Source organism: Nansenia antarctica (genome assembly GCF_963989245.1).
Source record: "Nansenia antarctica genome assembly, chromosome: 1".
In the NCBI taxonomy this organism is placed as follows: Eukaryota; Metazoa; Chordata; class Actinopteri; order Argentiniformes; family Microstomatidae; genus Nansenia; species Nansenia antarctica.
Genome location: NC_137674.1, coordinates 105,608,450 through 105,624,578, shown reverse-complemented (window position 1 = coordinate 105,624,578; position 16,129 = coordinate 105,608,450). Strand labels below are relative to the sequence as shown.

The 16,129-nt window shown below is 49.4% G+C and overlaps 4 protein-coding genes across 4 annotated transcripts; 3 read left to right on the top strand and 1 right to left on the bottom strand.

Moving 5' to 3' along the window:
- Positions 1 to 1,262: 1,262 nt before the first annotated feature.
- LOC308167266 (histone H1-like) lies at positions 1,263 to 1,874 on the top strand (the record flags this gene model as incomplete). Its single annotated transcript, XM_080541655.1, has 1 exon — positions 1,263 to 1,874. One exon carries the CDS (start codon positions 1,263 to 1,265, stop codon positions 1,872 to 1,874), a length of 612 nt encoding a protein of 203 aa, XP_080397781.1.
- Positions 1,875 to 2,620: 746 nt separating this feature from the next.
- Positions 2,621 to 3,007, top strand: LOC308155937 (histone H2A-like; the record flags this gene model as incomplete). Its single annotated transcript, XM_080529302.1, has 1 exon — positions 2,621 to 3,007. One exon carries the CDS (start codon positions 2,621 to 2,623, stop codon positions 3,005 to 3,007), a length of 387 nt encoding a protein of 128 aa, XP_080385428.1.
- Positions 3,008 to 3,965: 958 nt separating this feature from the next.
- Positions 3,966 to 4,376, top strand: LOC308167321 (histone H3.2; the record flags this gene model as incomplete). The annotated part of the gene is made up of 1 exon (XM_080541724.1): positions 3,966 to 4,376. One exon carries the CDS (start codon positions 3,966 to 3,968, stop codon positions 4,374 to 4,376), a length of 411 nt encoding a protein of 136 aa, XP_080397850.1.
- A 1,310-nt stretch (positions 4,377 to 5,686) lies between these two features.
- LOC308155927 (AF4/FMR2 family member 4-like) lies at positions 5,687 to 15,191 on the bottom strand (the record flags this gene model as incomplete). Its single annotated transcript, XM_080529292.1, has 12 exons — positions 5,687 to 5,721; positions 7,849 to 8,001; positions 8,753 to 8,973; positions 9,287 to 9,321; positions 9,554 to 9,647; positions 9,990 to 10,061; positions 10,360 to 10,496; positions 11,174 to 11,237; positions 12,369 to 12,466; positions 13,095 to 13,356; positions 14,463 to 14,548; positions 14,631 to 15,191. The coding sequence occupies 12 exons, from the start codon at positions 15,189 to 15,191 to the stop codon at positions 5,687 to 5,689; spliced, it is 1,818 nt and encodes a 605-aa protein (XP_080385418.1).
- Positions 15,192 to 16,129: the final 938 nt, after the last annotated feature.

The following is a 16,129-nucleotide window of genomic DNA, read 5'->3' as shown; positions in this document are numbered from 1 at the left end:
GTAGTGTACTCACTAGTAGTCTAAAACGGTTTCCTCTATTAATATAGTGGACAGGAGTGACTACACTGCATACATACGCATGGCCAATTTCTCGGGACAGGTGGATTTAAGTGCTTGATAGTACAGTCTTCTGTGATTCCAGTCGTTACGTTGTATCTTGAGCGCTAGCAGGACGCGCCTGTTTTGTCTTTGGCAGTGTTTCAAATTCTCTCATTCTAGATACCGTATGCATTTAAAACGTCAACGTTAAATCACGCCAGTAATGAATTTGAATACTAAGCATGTGAATCAGCAGTCCACCATAATCAGCAGTCCACCATTCATTGCAGGAAGAGTAAACACATACAAATACAATAATAAAATAAAATAAAGTTATGAGTTCTGTCTTTCTTTATGCATACCAATATGATTTGGACATCACGGTATTGCTGTCTTATAATAAACCAATACGTTCATACAGTGGTGACACTAGCTGTCTCATCCCAGAATACCTCTGCAGTTTACAACTTTAAATTGCAGCAATGGTCCCAAGTAAGCATGACGTCAAGTGTCCGCTTAGCAAAGTGCAGGATTCAGCTTCTTGGAGCTAATAGCAAAAGCGAATGTTTGCCGAATCACTCATTCTACCACCTTGGAAGGAAAGTGTAAAGATAATGATCGGAGAAAGGAGAGACACCACCACCACCACCATCATCACCACCCAGGGACAAGCTCCCAGCCCCATCCAGGCGATTGTGTTTTACGCCCCCCGAAAGAGCTCACATTTAAAACGCCCAGCACCACATTGGGGAACCCTCAACCTTGTAACTCCCAGCCAAACAACCTGGCTACCAGGACAACGAGTATTGGTCGCAATCGTATACATTTTAGCCAGTTTAGGACACAAATAGCACAGGGAAAGCTGTGCGCATCGCTCCCTCCGACGGTGGAACGGTGGGGTTTTGAGCGAATCACAACAAAATACACGAGGCCTTCGCGGCCCACATGATTTTATTCTGAACGGAGGCATGTCTGGTCGCTGGTCCGTTCAAATTTGGACCTCAAGTCGGTTCCATCGGTGACTTTTGGCCCATTATTGGCGAGGAGAAAGCACAGACGCCAGCACATTTTGTCAGCCAAGATTGCCGAGCATCGAGGGTTGAGTCTGTACGGTTCTCATGTCGCGTTTAAGACCAGCCCCCATCTCCGGGTTGAGCTTCATTATCACAGAGCAGCATCGCAGAGTGTTTTGTACCCCGCAACAAACGACACTTTTTACAGACATGGCAGAAGTCGCACCCGCCCCCGCCGTCGCCGCTCCGGCCAAGGCCCCCAAGAAGAAAGCAGCAGCCAGGCCCAAGAAAGCAGCTGGCCCCAGCGTCGCCGAGCTCATCGTCAAGGCCGTGTCCGCATCCAAGGAGAGGAGCGGCGTGTCTCTGGCCGCGCTCAAGAAGGCGCTGTCTGCCGGTGGTTACGACGTGGAGAAGAACAACTCCCGTGTCAAGGTCGCCGTTAGGACCCTCGTCACTAAAGGCACCCTGGTCCAGACCAAGGGCACCGGTGCCTCCGGCTCTTTCAAGATTAACAAGGAGGCGGTCAAGAAAACGGTGAAGAAAGCCGCCGTCGCAAAACCCAAGAAGGCAGTAGCAAAGAAGCCCGCCGCCGCTAAGAAGTCTCCCAAAAAGGCCGTTGCAAAGAAGCCCGTCGCCGCTAAGAAGTCTCCCAAGAAGGCAGTCGCAAAGAAGCCCGTCGCCGCTAAGAAGGTTGCCAAGAGCCCCAAGAAGGTTAAGAAACCCGCACCTGTCAAGAAAGCCCCGACCAAGAGCCCCAAAAAGGCCGTCAAGGTAGCGAAGCCCAAAGCAGCCAAGGCAAAGAAGGCAGCCCCAAAGAAGTAAACTTGTGTTGACAGTGTTCATGTTGACACCACAAAAAAAGGTTCTTTTAAGAGCCACCCACCTTTCCATAAAAAGTGCATTTTCATCCATGTCGACATAACGGAACTTTCTCAAATAAGAAGGTCCGTTTTACACCAGTCTCAATCACTGACCTATGCACACGAGAATAATAGCTATATTAAATATTGAAATGGCCTTAATGAGAGTTTAATACTTTACACAAACATGTTTTAACAAACGATATATATTGTCTCACTCGGTCTCTGCGTGAGCGAGGAGGGGGGGGGGGTCTATGCTAGACTCCACAAAATACCTTTCAATATCGACATACGGTAGTTTGCTATATATAACGTTATTTGGATAGAAATTGTCAACTTTTCGCTCTAGTAGTAGCCTACTACATTGCGTATGGGGAGAGCTGTGATAGCCTAATGCACTTCACTTTTCGCTGTAATGCCAATAAGGAGTATTGTTTCGCTATTTAGTATATTATTAGGAAATTATTGGTTTGATTTGAACTTTGATTTCTGGCGCGCGAGGGAAACTCACAAAGGCCGAGTGAAACAGCGCCCAATCGCTGGGCGGCGGGAAGAGGCGCGCGTATCCGGGTTGCTGATTGGATGAGGTGTCATCGGCCCGGTGGCCAATGAACGCTGGTCAGGCTGAGCTATAAGAACACCACCCCAAGCGAGCAAGTAGTATCTGCTTTTTCTTTAACTTGCACAGAACTCGCTTTAAGTTTCAAGATGTCAGGAAGAGGTAAAACCGGAGGCAAGGCCAGAGCAAAGGCAAAGACCCGCTCCTCTCGGGCTGGACTCCAGTTCCCAGTGGGTCGTGTACACAGGCTCCTGCGTAAGGGCAACTATGCCCATCGTGTGGGCGCCGGCGCACCGGTCTACCTGGCCGCCGTGCTCGAGTACCTGACTGCTGAGATCCTGGAGTTGGCCGGCAACGCCGCCCGCGACAACAAGAAGTCTCGTATCATCCCCCGTCATCTGCAGTTGGCTGTCCGTAACGACGAGGAGCTGAACAAACTGCTGGGCGGTGTGACCATCGCTCAGGGTGGTGTGCTGCCCAACATCCAGGCAGTGCTGCTCCCCAAGAAGACCGAGAAGCCCGCCAAGGCGAAGTAAACGTCCCACCGCGGCTTCACCTCCTCAAACCCCCCAAAGGCTCTTTTAAGAGCCAACCACTTCTCTCTCCAGAAGTGCAGTCCATCTCTCCCTCCACTGTTTGTCTGCGTTATGAGTGTTTCATGTTGTGAAGAACACTAATTATGATTTCATGTACGAGGCAGAGAACACAGGGTTGGGCAGAAAACATCCTCGTGATGTCACTGCCTCAGCATTAGAAATAACGTTCAGTCCTTCATAAGGTTTTAAATATCACCCCTTCCTTGTGTAGTGGACCTTGTTCTTCCATAATATAGTTTGTGTTTGTTTGGTTCATCATTTGTATGAACTGGGTGAGGACAACTAGTTATGAAACTTTAGATTAAAATTAGAGGACAACAATGATGAAATTATAGATTAAGAATAGAGGACAACAATGATGAAATTATAGATTTAGAATAGAGGACAACAATGATGAAGTTATAGATTAAGGATAATCATGTCCACAACAGCAGCGAGATTAAAGGACGTCCAATGGAACACAACCGGTGACAAAACAAGTGTCTGCACCACGCTGATCTCTGTTCATCATGTTTACACTGTTCTTGTTCATTTGTATTCATATAGTCGTACATTACATACTTTTTTGTATCTTCACACTTGTTTTGGCTTTAAAAAATAATAATTTAAAGGATAGATTATCATTGACAAAAGATATCGGAATTCCATCTCTTTGAAGCCAACGGTTTGGGGGAGGGGCCAAACAAAGGAAGCGCGCGGCAGGGTTTAAGTGTTTGAATTTGTGGCGGCAATGGCGCGGACGGTGCTCGTGTCCAATGGCAGCCGGAGAAGGAGGCGCAAACGAGCCAATGAGCTCGTCTATAGTCGCCAACCAATCGGGGCACGACTGGGGGTTTATAAATGTACAACGTTCTGTTGAGATTGGTTATACTCCAACTGAACGAAAGAAGATATCGTCATGGCCAGAACCAAGCAAACCGCTCGTAAATCCACCGGCGGCAAAGCCCCAAGGAAGCAGCTCGCCACCAAGGCTGCCCGTAAAAGCGCCCCGGCCACCGGCGGCGTGAAGAAGCCTCACCGTTACAGGCCTGGCACCGTGGCTCTGAGGGAGATCCGTCGTTACCAGAAGTCCACCGAGCTGCTCATCCGCAAGCTGCCCTTCCAGCGCCTGGTGAGAGAAATTGCCCAGGATTTCAAGACCGATCTGCGCTTCCAGAGCTCTGCTGTGATGGCCCTGCAGGAGGCCAGCGAGGCTTACCTGGTCGGTCTGTTCGAGGACACCAACCTGTGTGCCATCCACGCCAAGAGAGTCACCATCATGCCCAAGGACATCCAGCTGGCCCGCCGTATCCGTGGAGAGCGCGCCTAAGATGACCACACCGATCTGAGAGGAAATCCCCAAAGGCTCTTTTAAGAGCCACCTCAATATTTCCCTCAAAGGCGTGTTTCCATTTACCACCCGTGTAGGGCGTTAATCTATAGGTTATACGACTCAAATGAGTAGCCTGCAGGGATGCTGACCGTGCTATCTCGGTAACCGAAATACATGTAGGCCAATTCACAACAGCATAAGGCCTTAATGTGTGAATTCGTTGTGATGGTCTAACTATGATAAGCACTCCTTATGTAAAATAATCAGACGTAAATCAGGGTCAGTCAGTGTATTCTGTAGATCACGGATTTTCTCCACACAAGGTCTGATTTACTTCGGCTAAAGCTTAGGGAGGACATCAACATGCGGTACCCCCATAGGCTGTTCTTAAAATAGATAGTATATGTATATATACAGTGTTCAGACCCCTTCAATTTTCTACATTATGTGGTGTTATAGACTCAATTTAAAATGGATTAAATTAGAAGAATTTGTCATAAATCCACACACAATGAGCACATTATAAAAGCATGTTGTATTGTATTAAATATGTCAGGGTTATTAAAACACGTTAGACTATACTGCATATGTGAATGAAATGTGCCACAGTATGTATTGTAAATAAAGTTTAATCTGATTTGATCTTTAGGGTCATTTACATTGTACAAGGAAAACATTTAAATGTAGAAAATAATAATAATAATCTCTCAAAAAAAAATCTCTTTTACAGTTTATTGAGAAAACATTGAAAACAAATGTCCTATTTGCAATCATTGGATCATTCAAATGAAGATGACCTGACCCCAGGAATATGTAATAGAGGTCCAACCTCACCAGACATGAACCCTGGAATATGTAATCGAGCTCCAGTATGACCAGATATGAACATCCTCTGACTGTTGACACCATCACAGGATTGGGATCCAATAATCTCAGATTCTAGACTTCACAGAGAGAGCTCAATCTGAGAGTCAACCCTCTGAGATTCATTGAAGTGGGAAATAATTACATATAAACTCTTAAAACCAAATCACAGAGAAATATATTTCTACAGAATAGTAGCTTATAATAAAGCATCACTCACTTATGGGGAGCTCTAAGATCACACAGCTCAGCACTGTCACCCCAATGAGGCCCAAACCCAGGATAGAGGGGCTGAGAGAATGTGGTCTGGACTCTGTGGAGGAGGGTCATTGTGTCAGAGGAGACGCTGTAGTGTAGAAGGACAGAGTACCTGACCTGTGATCCAGGTACACTCCTACTCTGGAGGACAGAGGGATCTCTCCCTGCCACCCCCTGCTGATGCCCTAGGTCTTGGGCTCTGGTGGCAGTAAAACATCCACTACAGACACACAAACACATTCACAGAGAGAGAAAACATTTGCATCATGTCATATTACACACACATCATGTACTGTACACAAAGTGATGATTAGGACCGTGGTCTGAAGTTAAAGGGACCAGAGCAAAGTGATGATTAGGACCTTGGTCTGAAGTTAAAGGGACTAGACTAGAGCAAAGTGATGATTAGGACCTTGGTCTGAAGTTAAAGGGACTAGAGCAAAGTGATGATTAGGACCTTGGTCTGAAGTTAAAGGGACTTGAGCAGACGTGGTCCAACTAAGGCCCATGGACCGGATCCGGCCCGCCACAAGAACACAGATCTCAAGCAAAGGAAGACAAATCGGGACCAACTCGAGCAGTCATAACTGAGCCTGATCTTTGCCATGAAAAAGGCATACGTATGGCCACCAGAACCGGTCCACTTATAATAATAATAATAACTTTTATTTGTATAGCGCTTTTCCTGCAAACGTTGCAGCTCAAAATGCTCCAATCATTATATAATCATCATTTAATCATTTAGTCATTTAAAGGCAATATAAAAAATATGGGGTTTTAGTCTTGACTTGAAAATATTTGCTGAGGTTGCATCCCTAATGTAAACTGGCAGTGCATTCCACAATTTGGGAGTATAAAATGAGAATGCAGCCTCACCAAATCTCTTCTTTTGTACATGTGGTACACAGAGAAAACCAGCGTCAGAAGACCTGAGAGCTCTATTGGGCTGATATACTAGCAAAAGATCTTTCAGATATTCTGGTGCTGTGCCAGTGAGAGCTTTATAAACAAGCAGAAGGATCTTGAAATGTATTCTGAACTTAACAGGAAGCCAGGGTAGAGTTTCTAAATGCTGCTACACACACACACACACACACACACACACACACACACACGCACACACACACACACACACACACACACACACTCTCTCTCTCTCCCTATCTCTCTTTTACCTTTGCTATGTCTTTTTCTCTCTCTTTCCTTCTCACTCCCTCTCTCCTTTACTTTCCTTTCTCTGATTTCCCTCTCTCCCTCAGTTGTTAGAAGCAGGAAGGACTCCTGACCTCAGTGCCTCATAAACCATAACCATAAACAAGACAAGTACAACACCACTATGGGGTTGAAAGTCCCCTCTGTGCTGTGTTCCAGGTAAAGGTGTGTGTGTGTGTGTGTGTGTGTGTGTGTGTGTGTGTGTGTGTGTGCGAGCGCGCGCGCGCCTCACAAACATAGTTTCATCTCCCAGGAAATCCCCCCTCCCCTCTCTGCAGCAAAGGTGTCAGGTAATCAAGAGGTATAATTGTTTTAGGTTTTTATTTTAAAATGATCAATGTGGATCTCAATTGTGGATCTCAATTGTACCTACAAATACTTAAATACACAATTAATTCGACCCAGGTCTGATCTGCAATACATTTACATTTACATTTACAATACCAACTATTGGGAATTTACATTTACAATAGGCCCTGTACTGAAGAACGTGGGCTCATGTTGACCTCACAAACACTGAGACAAAGCGGGTACATTCATGTAAGGTGCAGTCAGCTGTCTGTGTATCTATTAAATGTGTATCTGAAAGGTATGGCTATTTGAACTGATAACAGAGCAGGATGCACACAGACCATAAAAAGTTGGATAACAGCTTATAACGGCAGCTGTTACCTGCACAGCAGTTTAGTAAATCCTTAAATTGTCCTTGTAGGAGCCTATATCAAATAAGATATTTCAGTGTGTGCTTTCCCCCTCCTCTAATGGTCAGCTATGACAGGTTTAGGCTAGTTAAGGATGACTCCAGGCTGCAACTGGTCTGAGTGACTTTTAATTAGTACATCTCTATCTCTCTCTCATTTTGGGAGGAGAAAGAAGAGATCAGAAGAGATAAAGTGGGAGAGCCATATAAGGCGTGTGCAAATAGGCTGGAAATTAAGTGTAGGTGGGAAGTGTTTTTTGTTTAGCTGTTGAGCTGAGCAATCAGTCTGACTGCCTCAAGCTCCAGCAGATTGAGGGGGAGTACAAACCACTGGTCCCTGGGGACTAGGACCATTGCACCCTTTGCCAGCTGATTCGCAATCTCCTCTCGGAGTGCCCTTGTCTTTACCGGGCAGGGCAAAACAGTCTCTCTCACCCCCCCTGAATAAATCAATAAATAATTCAGTTTGAGCTTTGGCGTCCTGCCGCAGCCAATGCAGACCCTGCCGTGTGAAGCGCACCAGCTCCGTCATGCTGCTCGTGTTGAAGATCAGCGGACCCATCACCTTGTCCAGCTCCACGAAGAACTCTGGGGAGGGGGAGAAAGAGGGGGAGGGGGAGAGGGAGAGGGAGAGGGAGAGGGAGGGGGAGAGGGAGAGGGAGAGAGAGGGGGAGAGAGAGGGAGAGGGGGAGAGGGAGTGGGGGAGAGAGAGGGAGAGGGGGAGGGAGAGGGAGAGAGAGAGAGAGAGGGAGAGGGAGAGAGAGGGGGAGAGAGGGGGAGAGAGGGGGAGAGGGAGGGGGAGAGAGAGAGAGGGAGAGGAGGAGAGAGACAGATGCCATCAGAACTGATTTCTGTCATTATATATCTTTGCACTCGATCAAATTTCAGGACCGTCCTTTCATGACTTTTCCTAGATATGTGCGTTCTACCACCCAGTATCCTTACATTTTCAAAATCACATCAGGATAAGGTAGTATAAAGCTATTTTGCAGTTTTTCTGTGTAGGAGGCAGGCTGATTTACAAGGAGGCGCCAACTAGAGGTCTTTGTGTGTGTAAGTAGCAGCTCGACGGCTGTTCTAGTGTCAAAACCGACCGACACTGAGCTGAGGTTTGTGTGTATCCATTGTGTGTCCGAGAGAGAGAGAGACAGAGAGAGAGACAGAGAGACAGAGAGAGAGAGACAGAGAGAGAGAGAGAGAGACAGAGAGCGAGAGAGAGAGAGAGAGAGAGAGAGAGAGAGAGAGAGAGAGAGAGAGACAGAGACAGAGAGAGACAAAGAAAGAAAGAGAGAGAAACGAGTAAAAATCAAAACGAGTTTTTGCAGCTTACGTCTGATACCTTTCTGCTCCTTGGCCAGCTGCTCTGATTGGTCCCAGACCTCCGTGGCGTAGAGGAAGTTGGAGGTGACCTGGACGTAGCTGGCCGCCATCTGGTGGATCCGCTGGGGGATGGTGACGGAGGAGCTGCCGCTGGCGTTGGTCGTCCCCGACGACGAGTAGCTCCCGGCGTTGCCTGGCGACAGCTTGGGAGACACGGGCGAGGGCATGCCCGCCGCTTTACTGTGGGGGAGGGAGGGAAGGGAGGGAGGGAGGGAGGGAGGGAGGAGGGAGGGGGAGGGAGGGAGAGGAGGGAGGGTGTGAGGGAGGGGGAGAGAGGGAGGGTGGAGGGAGGGAGAGGAGGAGGGAGGGAGGGAGGGAGAGGGAGGGGAGAGGAGGGAGGAGAGGGAAAGGAGTGAGAGAAAGGGAGAGAGGAGAGAGATGTTACTTTTCTGTTGGATAAATAGTTCCACAGGCTAAGTTCCACAAAGGAGTGGCAGGTAAAAGGTAAATATTGCAGAAAACAAACAAACGTTAAGTGAGGAGAATATCTTACTTTCCAGGAGAGGGAGCTTGGGTGTTCAAGGAATTCTGAAAACACAAACATTTGCGAGGCAACGGTTTAAAAACTCAATGTACTGTAAACACGGTCATTATGGTCGATCAAAAACAACCACTATGGTCGATCAAAAACAACCACTATGGTCGATCAACACCACCCATTATGGTCGATGATCGACACCCACATCAACATGTCATGGTAGAGAACATCCCTGATGGTGCAGAGAGCGTGTGTGTGTGTGTGTGTGTGTGTGTGTGTTACCTTGAGGTGCTCCGTGAGTGTTTTAGAGTACTTCAGGGCGCTCTCTTTCCTGAGCTTGAACAGACGCAGGTAGAGGAGGGACTGGCACCTCAGGCTGTGGGGGGGGGGCGGGGGGGGAGGAGAAGGGAGGAGGAGAGGGGAGGAGGAGAGGGGGAGGAGAGTGGAACGTTAACTGTGACTCACAGAGGAATGGCACCAAGGGTTAGCCCCCGCCGCCACACACACACACACACACACACACACACACACTCACACACAGGTGCATGAATGTACACGCATACACAGACAGACAGACAGACACAGAGACACATGCATACACACACACACACATACACACACACACAGACAGACAGACAGACACACGCACCCACAGACAGAGACACAAACACACACACACACAGAGTTGCTGGGCACTGAGTCAAGGCAGGGTACGTACCACAGCACAGCTAGCCTCTTGTCTGCTGATGTAGCATCTGGTGCCATGTAGCTCTTTAACTTCATAGTGTACCTGGAACACGAACACACACACACACACACACACACACACACACACACACAGACACACACACACACGTTAATAACACTCTGACAACCACAATTAGGGAAAGTTCCTGGCACGAACTATAATCTAACATAATTATGTTACCATTACGTTAGCGCCCCTGGTATGTGTGTGTGTGTGCGTGTATGCGTGTGTGCAAGTGTAAGTACTTGTACTTGGTCTGAAAAAAAGTGGTATCGGTGCATCCCTAGTGTGTGTGTGTGTGTGTGTGTGTGTGTGTGTGTGTGTGTGTGTGTGTTCTTACTTGATGAGCTCCACAGTCTCAGCGTACATGGGGAAGGGGGACTTGGCCTCCTGGGCGCTCTTCTCCAGGGCGTTGCCGCACTCGATGAACGACACCACCGCGTCCAGGTAGTACACCGCCTTCTCAAACCTGTCCAACTAAACACACACACACACACACACACACACACACACACACACATTGATAATCGGAAGGTCGTGAGTTCGAATCCCACGAGAGGGTGAGGGAGAGGGGGAGGAAGAGGGAGAGGGTGAGGGAGAGGGGGGGGGGGACATGCAGGATATGTCGATGGCCAGAGAGTATGCCTTACGCCTTACGCCGCTTCACGCGCCAAATCGATACTGATGTCAGCGGCCGGAGAGAAGCTTTCCTCCCTCCTCCCTCCTCCCCCTACTCCTCCCCCCTCCCCCCTCCCCTTCCTCCCTCCTCCCTCCTCTCCCTCCACCCTCCTCCCCCGTGAGAGACTGCAGAGAGTCAGACACGCTCAGGTGTCTACTGATCACCAGCATGTGAATTATTCAGGCCAGGTGTGTGTGAGGGAGGGCTGCCCTGTCTCAGGTACCTGACAGCACCACCGTCAGCAGGGAGGGAGGGAGGGAGGGAGGGAGGGAGGGAGGGAAGGAGGGACACGTAGACAAAAGCCTAGAACAATGAAGCTGATTAAACTGTCAAGACGCTTTTTCCACTGCTGAGTGGAAGACGTCTAAATGAACCGAAGCACGACAGAGGGAGAAAGATGGATGATATACGTCTCTCACACTCACACACTCACACACACACACACACACACACACACACACACAGCAGGTCTTACCAGGGCGTCTGCGTTGTGCTTCAGCTTCTTGGCCTCTTGCAGGTAGTGGTAAGCAGAGTGGACCCTGGAACACACAAGGATTCATCCATTACTGACTCAGCGATTACTGACTCATCCATTACTGATTCAGCGATTCATCATTTCAACTCTCTGTCAACAACTCTCCTACTAACTATCAACTCTCTGTCAACAACTCTCCCACTAACCAACAACTTACTAGCCTCCCCTGAAACACACGTTTCATTCGTCCATTATTGATTCATTATTGTATTGCATCTATAAACCATACATAGAGCATCTATAGACCATTCATAAGGAATCTATAAACCACACATAAAGCACTATCTAAACAACATGTGGCCTACAGGTTCAAGACTCCAGCTATTGCGTCCATTTCCTGTATTTCCACACAACGAGAGAGTCTCACATAAATTGTTTTTATAGCCATCCATCATAGACATCTGGAGCTGTAACAATGCTCTGAACGGTGCCAACATGTGGATTACCGTTTTTATTGGGAGGGGGGGGGGCAGAAACAATTGTCTCACTTGTCTCATAAACGACCACCACTTCATTATTTGTCTTGTGGTTGTTGGGGAACTGAAGCCCTAAGAGTTGGACTCTGTTAATACTAGTTTATACTTGTATGACGGGATGTTGTAACCGTAAACTTGAAGCCTGAATGTTGTACAGTCAGTATTTGACGCTGACCAGATTACTGGTGAATAAAGAGCTCTTAAATGTCAAACTGGTCCTCAACAACACACTTATACGACACACTTGTACGACACACTTGTACCGATGCTGCACTCGTAAGTTCTAAAGCTTCTAAAAACTGTCTAACTCCTCTGAAACCACCAACCCCGCCCCAAAAAAAAACTAACAAACTGACACTCAGAAGTGCCAGAGGCACGTATATGACAGATTCCTTCCTGTCGCCACAGCAACAGGAGAGCACAACCCCCCTCCACCCCCACCCCCGAAATGGTAACGTATCCATCATCCTGGCTTTACCAGGGGACACATCCACTGACCCTTCCTCCCACCCGCCCCCACCCCCGCCCCTGCCCCCCCTTTCATCCCAGGGAGCTCAAAGGCAACCTTACACCCCCCCCCACCCCCAGCCCCCCTCCCTGCGTGCGTGGGTGCCGTGCTTAAGGAGGGGTTCATCCACAGTGGAAGCGTCTCCTCTTACCTGTCCTCAAACAGCAGCTTGGATCTCTGGGACTTGGAGCCGTCAGAGGAGAGAGGAGGCACGGCCAGCTGGTTCTCTGAACCCTTAGAGGTCTTCTCCTGTAGAGAGAGAGAGGGAGGAGGAGAGGAGGGAGAGAGAGGAGGAAGAGAGAGGAGGAGGAAGAGAGGAGGGAGAGGGGAGGGAGAAGGGAGGGAGAGGGGAGGGAGAGAGGAAGAGAGGAAGAGGGGAGGTAGAGGGAAGAGAGAGGAGGAAGAGGGGAGGAAGAGAGGAGGAAGAGAGGGGGAAGAGAGGAGGAAGAGAGGAGGAAAAGAGGAGGGAGAGAGGAGGAGGAAGAGAGGAGAGAGAGAGGAGAGACTGAGGAGGAAGAAGAGGAAGAGAGGAGGAAAGAGAGGAGGTAGAGAGGAGGAAGAAAGGAAGAGAGAGAGGACGTTTATATGTCAGACAGCTCTTGGTTTCTATAGACACGCAGGAGTCGGGTAGGGAGGGAGGATGGGGAGGGAAGGGAGGAGGGGGAGGAGGGGGAGGATGGGGAGGGAGGAGGGGGAGCATGGGGAGGGAGGATGGGGGAAGGAGGAGGGGGACGGTAGGGAGGGAGGGGGAGGTGGTGTCCTGTACTGATGTTTGGGGGCGTGGAAGTGGATGGATGGAGTTCATAAGTGGTGCACACACACACACACACACACACACACCCCCCTCCCCCCCCCCACACACTCACACACCACCCACCTTGCCCTCCTTGCTGCGGCCCTGCTTGTCCTCCCCCTTCCTGTGTTTGGAGGCGGAGCCCCCCTTGGTGCTGTGGCCTCCCCCCCCGCCGCCCCCCTCCTTGCCGCTGCTGGCTCCGCTGGACAGGGAGGTGGACGACTGGCTGACCGTCCGCTTCCTGGTGCTCTGGTGCTCCGCCTTGGGGGTCCGCTGCAGGCCCGGGATGGAGGGGGAGGGGGCGGGCTCCTCCTTCTCCTTCTTCTCCTGGGCCGCCCTCTTAGACCTGGGGGGGGGCGGGGGGTGGGAGGGAGAGAGAGGGGGAGGGAGGGAGAGAGAGAGAGAGAGAGACAGAGAGACACAGAGAGAGAGAGAGGAGAGAGAGGAGAGAGAGAGACAGAGAGAGAGGCCAAGTTTAGTTTTTCACAACATTGCAAATGGTAAACAGACTGCACTTATATAGCGCCTTATTCGAAAGCGCTTTACAACGGCCTCTCATTCACCCATTTCACACACACATTCACACACCAATGGCGGCAAGCTACCCATGCAAGGCGCCGGCCGGCCCGCTCACTGGGAGCAATTTGGGGTTCAGTGTCTTGCCCAAGGACACTTCGACACGTGGCCAGCTGGGGAATCGAACCGCCGATCTGCCGACCTTGCGATCATTACACGCCGGCTCTACCTCCTGCGCCACAGCCGCCCCATTGCAGATAGAATCATAAAATATATTTTTTTAAATGTCCAGAGCTGTTAGAGGTCAGCGCGTGAGTGGCGTAGCACACAAAGGTGCGTGCCGTGTCATCGCAAGGTCCCTGGTTCGATTCCGGCCGTCGACATATCCTACATGTCATCCCTCCTCTCTCTCTCTCTCTCTCTCTCTCTCTCTCTCTCTCTCTCACCCATCCGTACTGTCAATGGGGTTGAGGGAGGATGGGGTGTCCTGTACTGATGTTTGGGGTGTGGAAGTGGATGGATGGAGTTCATACACACACCCCCCCCCCCCCCCCCACACACACACACACACACACACACACACACACACACACACACATACACCACACACACACACCTCCCCCCCACCCCACCCCACACACATGGTAGAGGGGTAGTGGTGGTCTAGTGGATAGTGAGTTGGACTTGGGATCGGAAGGTTGTGAGTTCAAATCCCGCCTGAAACCACACCACTACTAGTGTGCCCTTGGGTAAGGCACTTAGCCCTCAGTTACTCCAGGGGGAATGTCCCTGTAATTCGTAATTGTAAGTCGCTTTGGATAAAAGCGTCTGCTAAATGGCAAAATTATTTTATTATTTAATTATTATTAATTATTACACACACACACAGAAATGGGAGAATGTGTGACGCTTGGTCTTGAGAAGACTCAGACTCACTCTTTGTTGCTGTTCTTGTGGTGGGAGGAGGACTTGTCCTCTAGTCTGGACTTCTTGCTGTCCGTCTTGGCGCTGTCGTCGTCATTCTGAGAGGAAAGGAACAGAAAAACACATTGAAGGACAGATTGGCTGTGAGTAGACGGCATACCTAAAGGAATTGAGAAAGACACACAGGTTTTTGGGGCTCTTGGTCGGTGCTTTCTTGACAGGTGCGGGCTTCTTAACCTTCTTGGGGCTCTTGGCAACCTTCTTAGCGGCGACGGGCTTCTTTGCAACGGCCTTCTTGGGAGACTTCTTAGCGGCGACGGGCTTCTTTGCAACGGCCTTTTTGGGAGACTTCTTAGCGGCGGCGGGCTTCTTTGCTGCTACTACCTTCTTGGGTTTTGCGACGGCGGCTTTCTTCACCGTTTTCTTGACCGCCTCCTTGTTAATCTTGAAAGAGCCGGAGGCACCGGTGCCCTTGGTCTGGACCAGAGTGCCTTTAGTGACGAGGGTCCTAACGGCGACCTTGACGCGAGAGTTGTTCTTCTCCACGTCGTAGCCACCGGCCGACAGCGCCTTCTTGAGCGCGGCCAGGGACACGCCGCTCCTCTCCTTGGATGCGGACACGGCCGTCACGATGAGCTCGGCGACGCTGGGGCCAGCTGCTTTCTTGGGCCTGGCTGCTGCTTTCTTCTTGGGGGCCTTGGCCGGAGCGGCGACGGCGACGGCTGGTGCGACTTCTGCCATGTCTGTAGAAAGTCTCGTTTGTTGCGGGCTACTAATCACTCTGCGATGCTGCTCTGTGATAATGAAGCTCAACCCGGAGATGGGGGCTGGTCTTAAACGCGACATGAGAACCGTACAGACTCAACCCTCTATGCTCGGCAATCTTGGCTGACAAAATGTGCTGGCGTCTGTGTTTTCTCCTCGCCAATAATGGGCCAAAAGTCACCGATGGAACCGACTTGAGGTCCAAATTTGAACGGAACAGCGAGCAGACATGCCTCCGTTCAGAATAAACGTATATATTTGCCGATAGCATACCCAGTCTTTGCAGCCATTGGGTGTTTACGCCAACACATATCGTGGGACCCACGTGGGATATTTCAGAGAATCCCCCCACCTCCCCTCGCTAGCCTATCAATTTGTTTACTTCAATATGAGTCCTATGGAATTTCCTTGGTCCCTATTGCTGCGTATTATTTTCTTCACACTCGGGCCATAGCCTAGAAGAAACCTTGCATAGGCCTACATTAGCCTATATTCAAGAGATATATGTAACGTCCAGATATAACGTCCATGCATATTTGTGCATGTTTATTAATTGCTCTTCGGTTAGAGTGCTACAGTGTTGTAGAAAAGCATGGACATATACAGCATTGTTACCATAGCACCTGACTGTCCTCGAGTTAAACCACGAATAAGAATCTAACCATGGTAGCAGATATTGTTCAATGTAAAAGTAGGGTATTTGTCTTGTGAAATTCACTCCTGTCCATTCTAATGGAAGTCAAGTTAAATCTATCATCCGGAATGTGACCGAATTTCTGCAGGGCATCTGTAACTTCATCATTCGACATGTTCCAATTCCACCGTGCTAAATGTATCCTTTAGTCACAGGATCAGCGCTGTTTACAAGCTATTTAGTGGACCTTGTTATGCTATCTGTTACGAAATCTCACCTT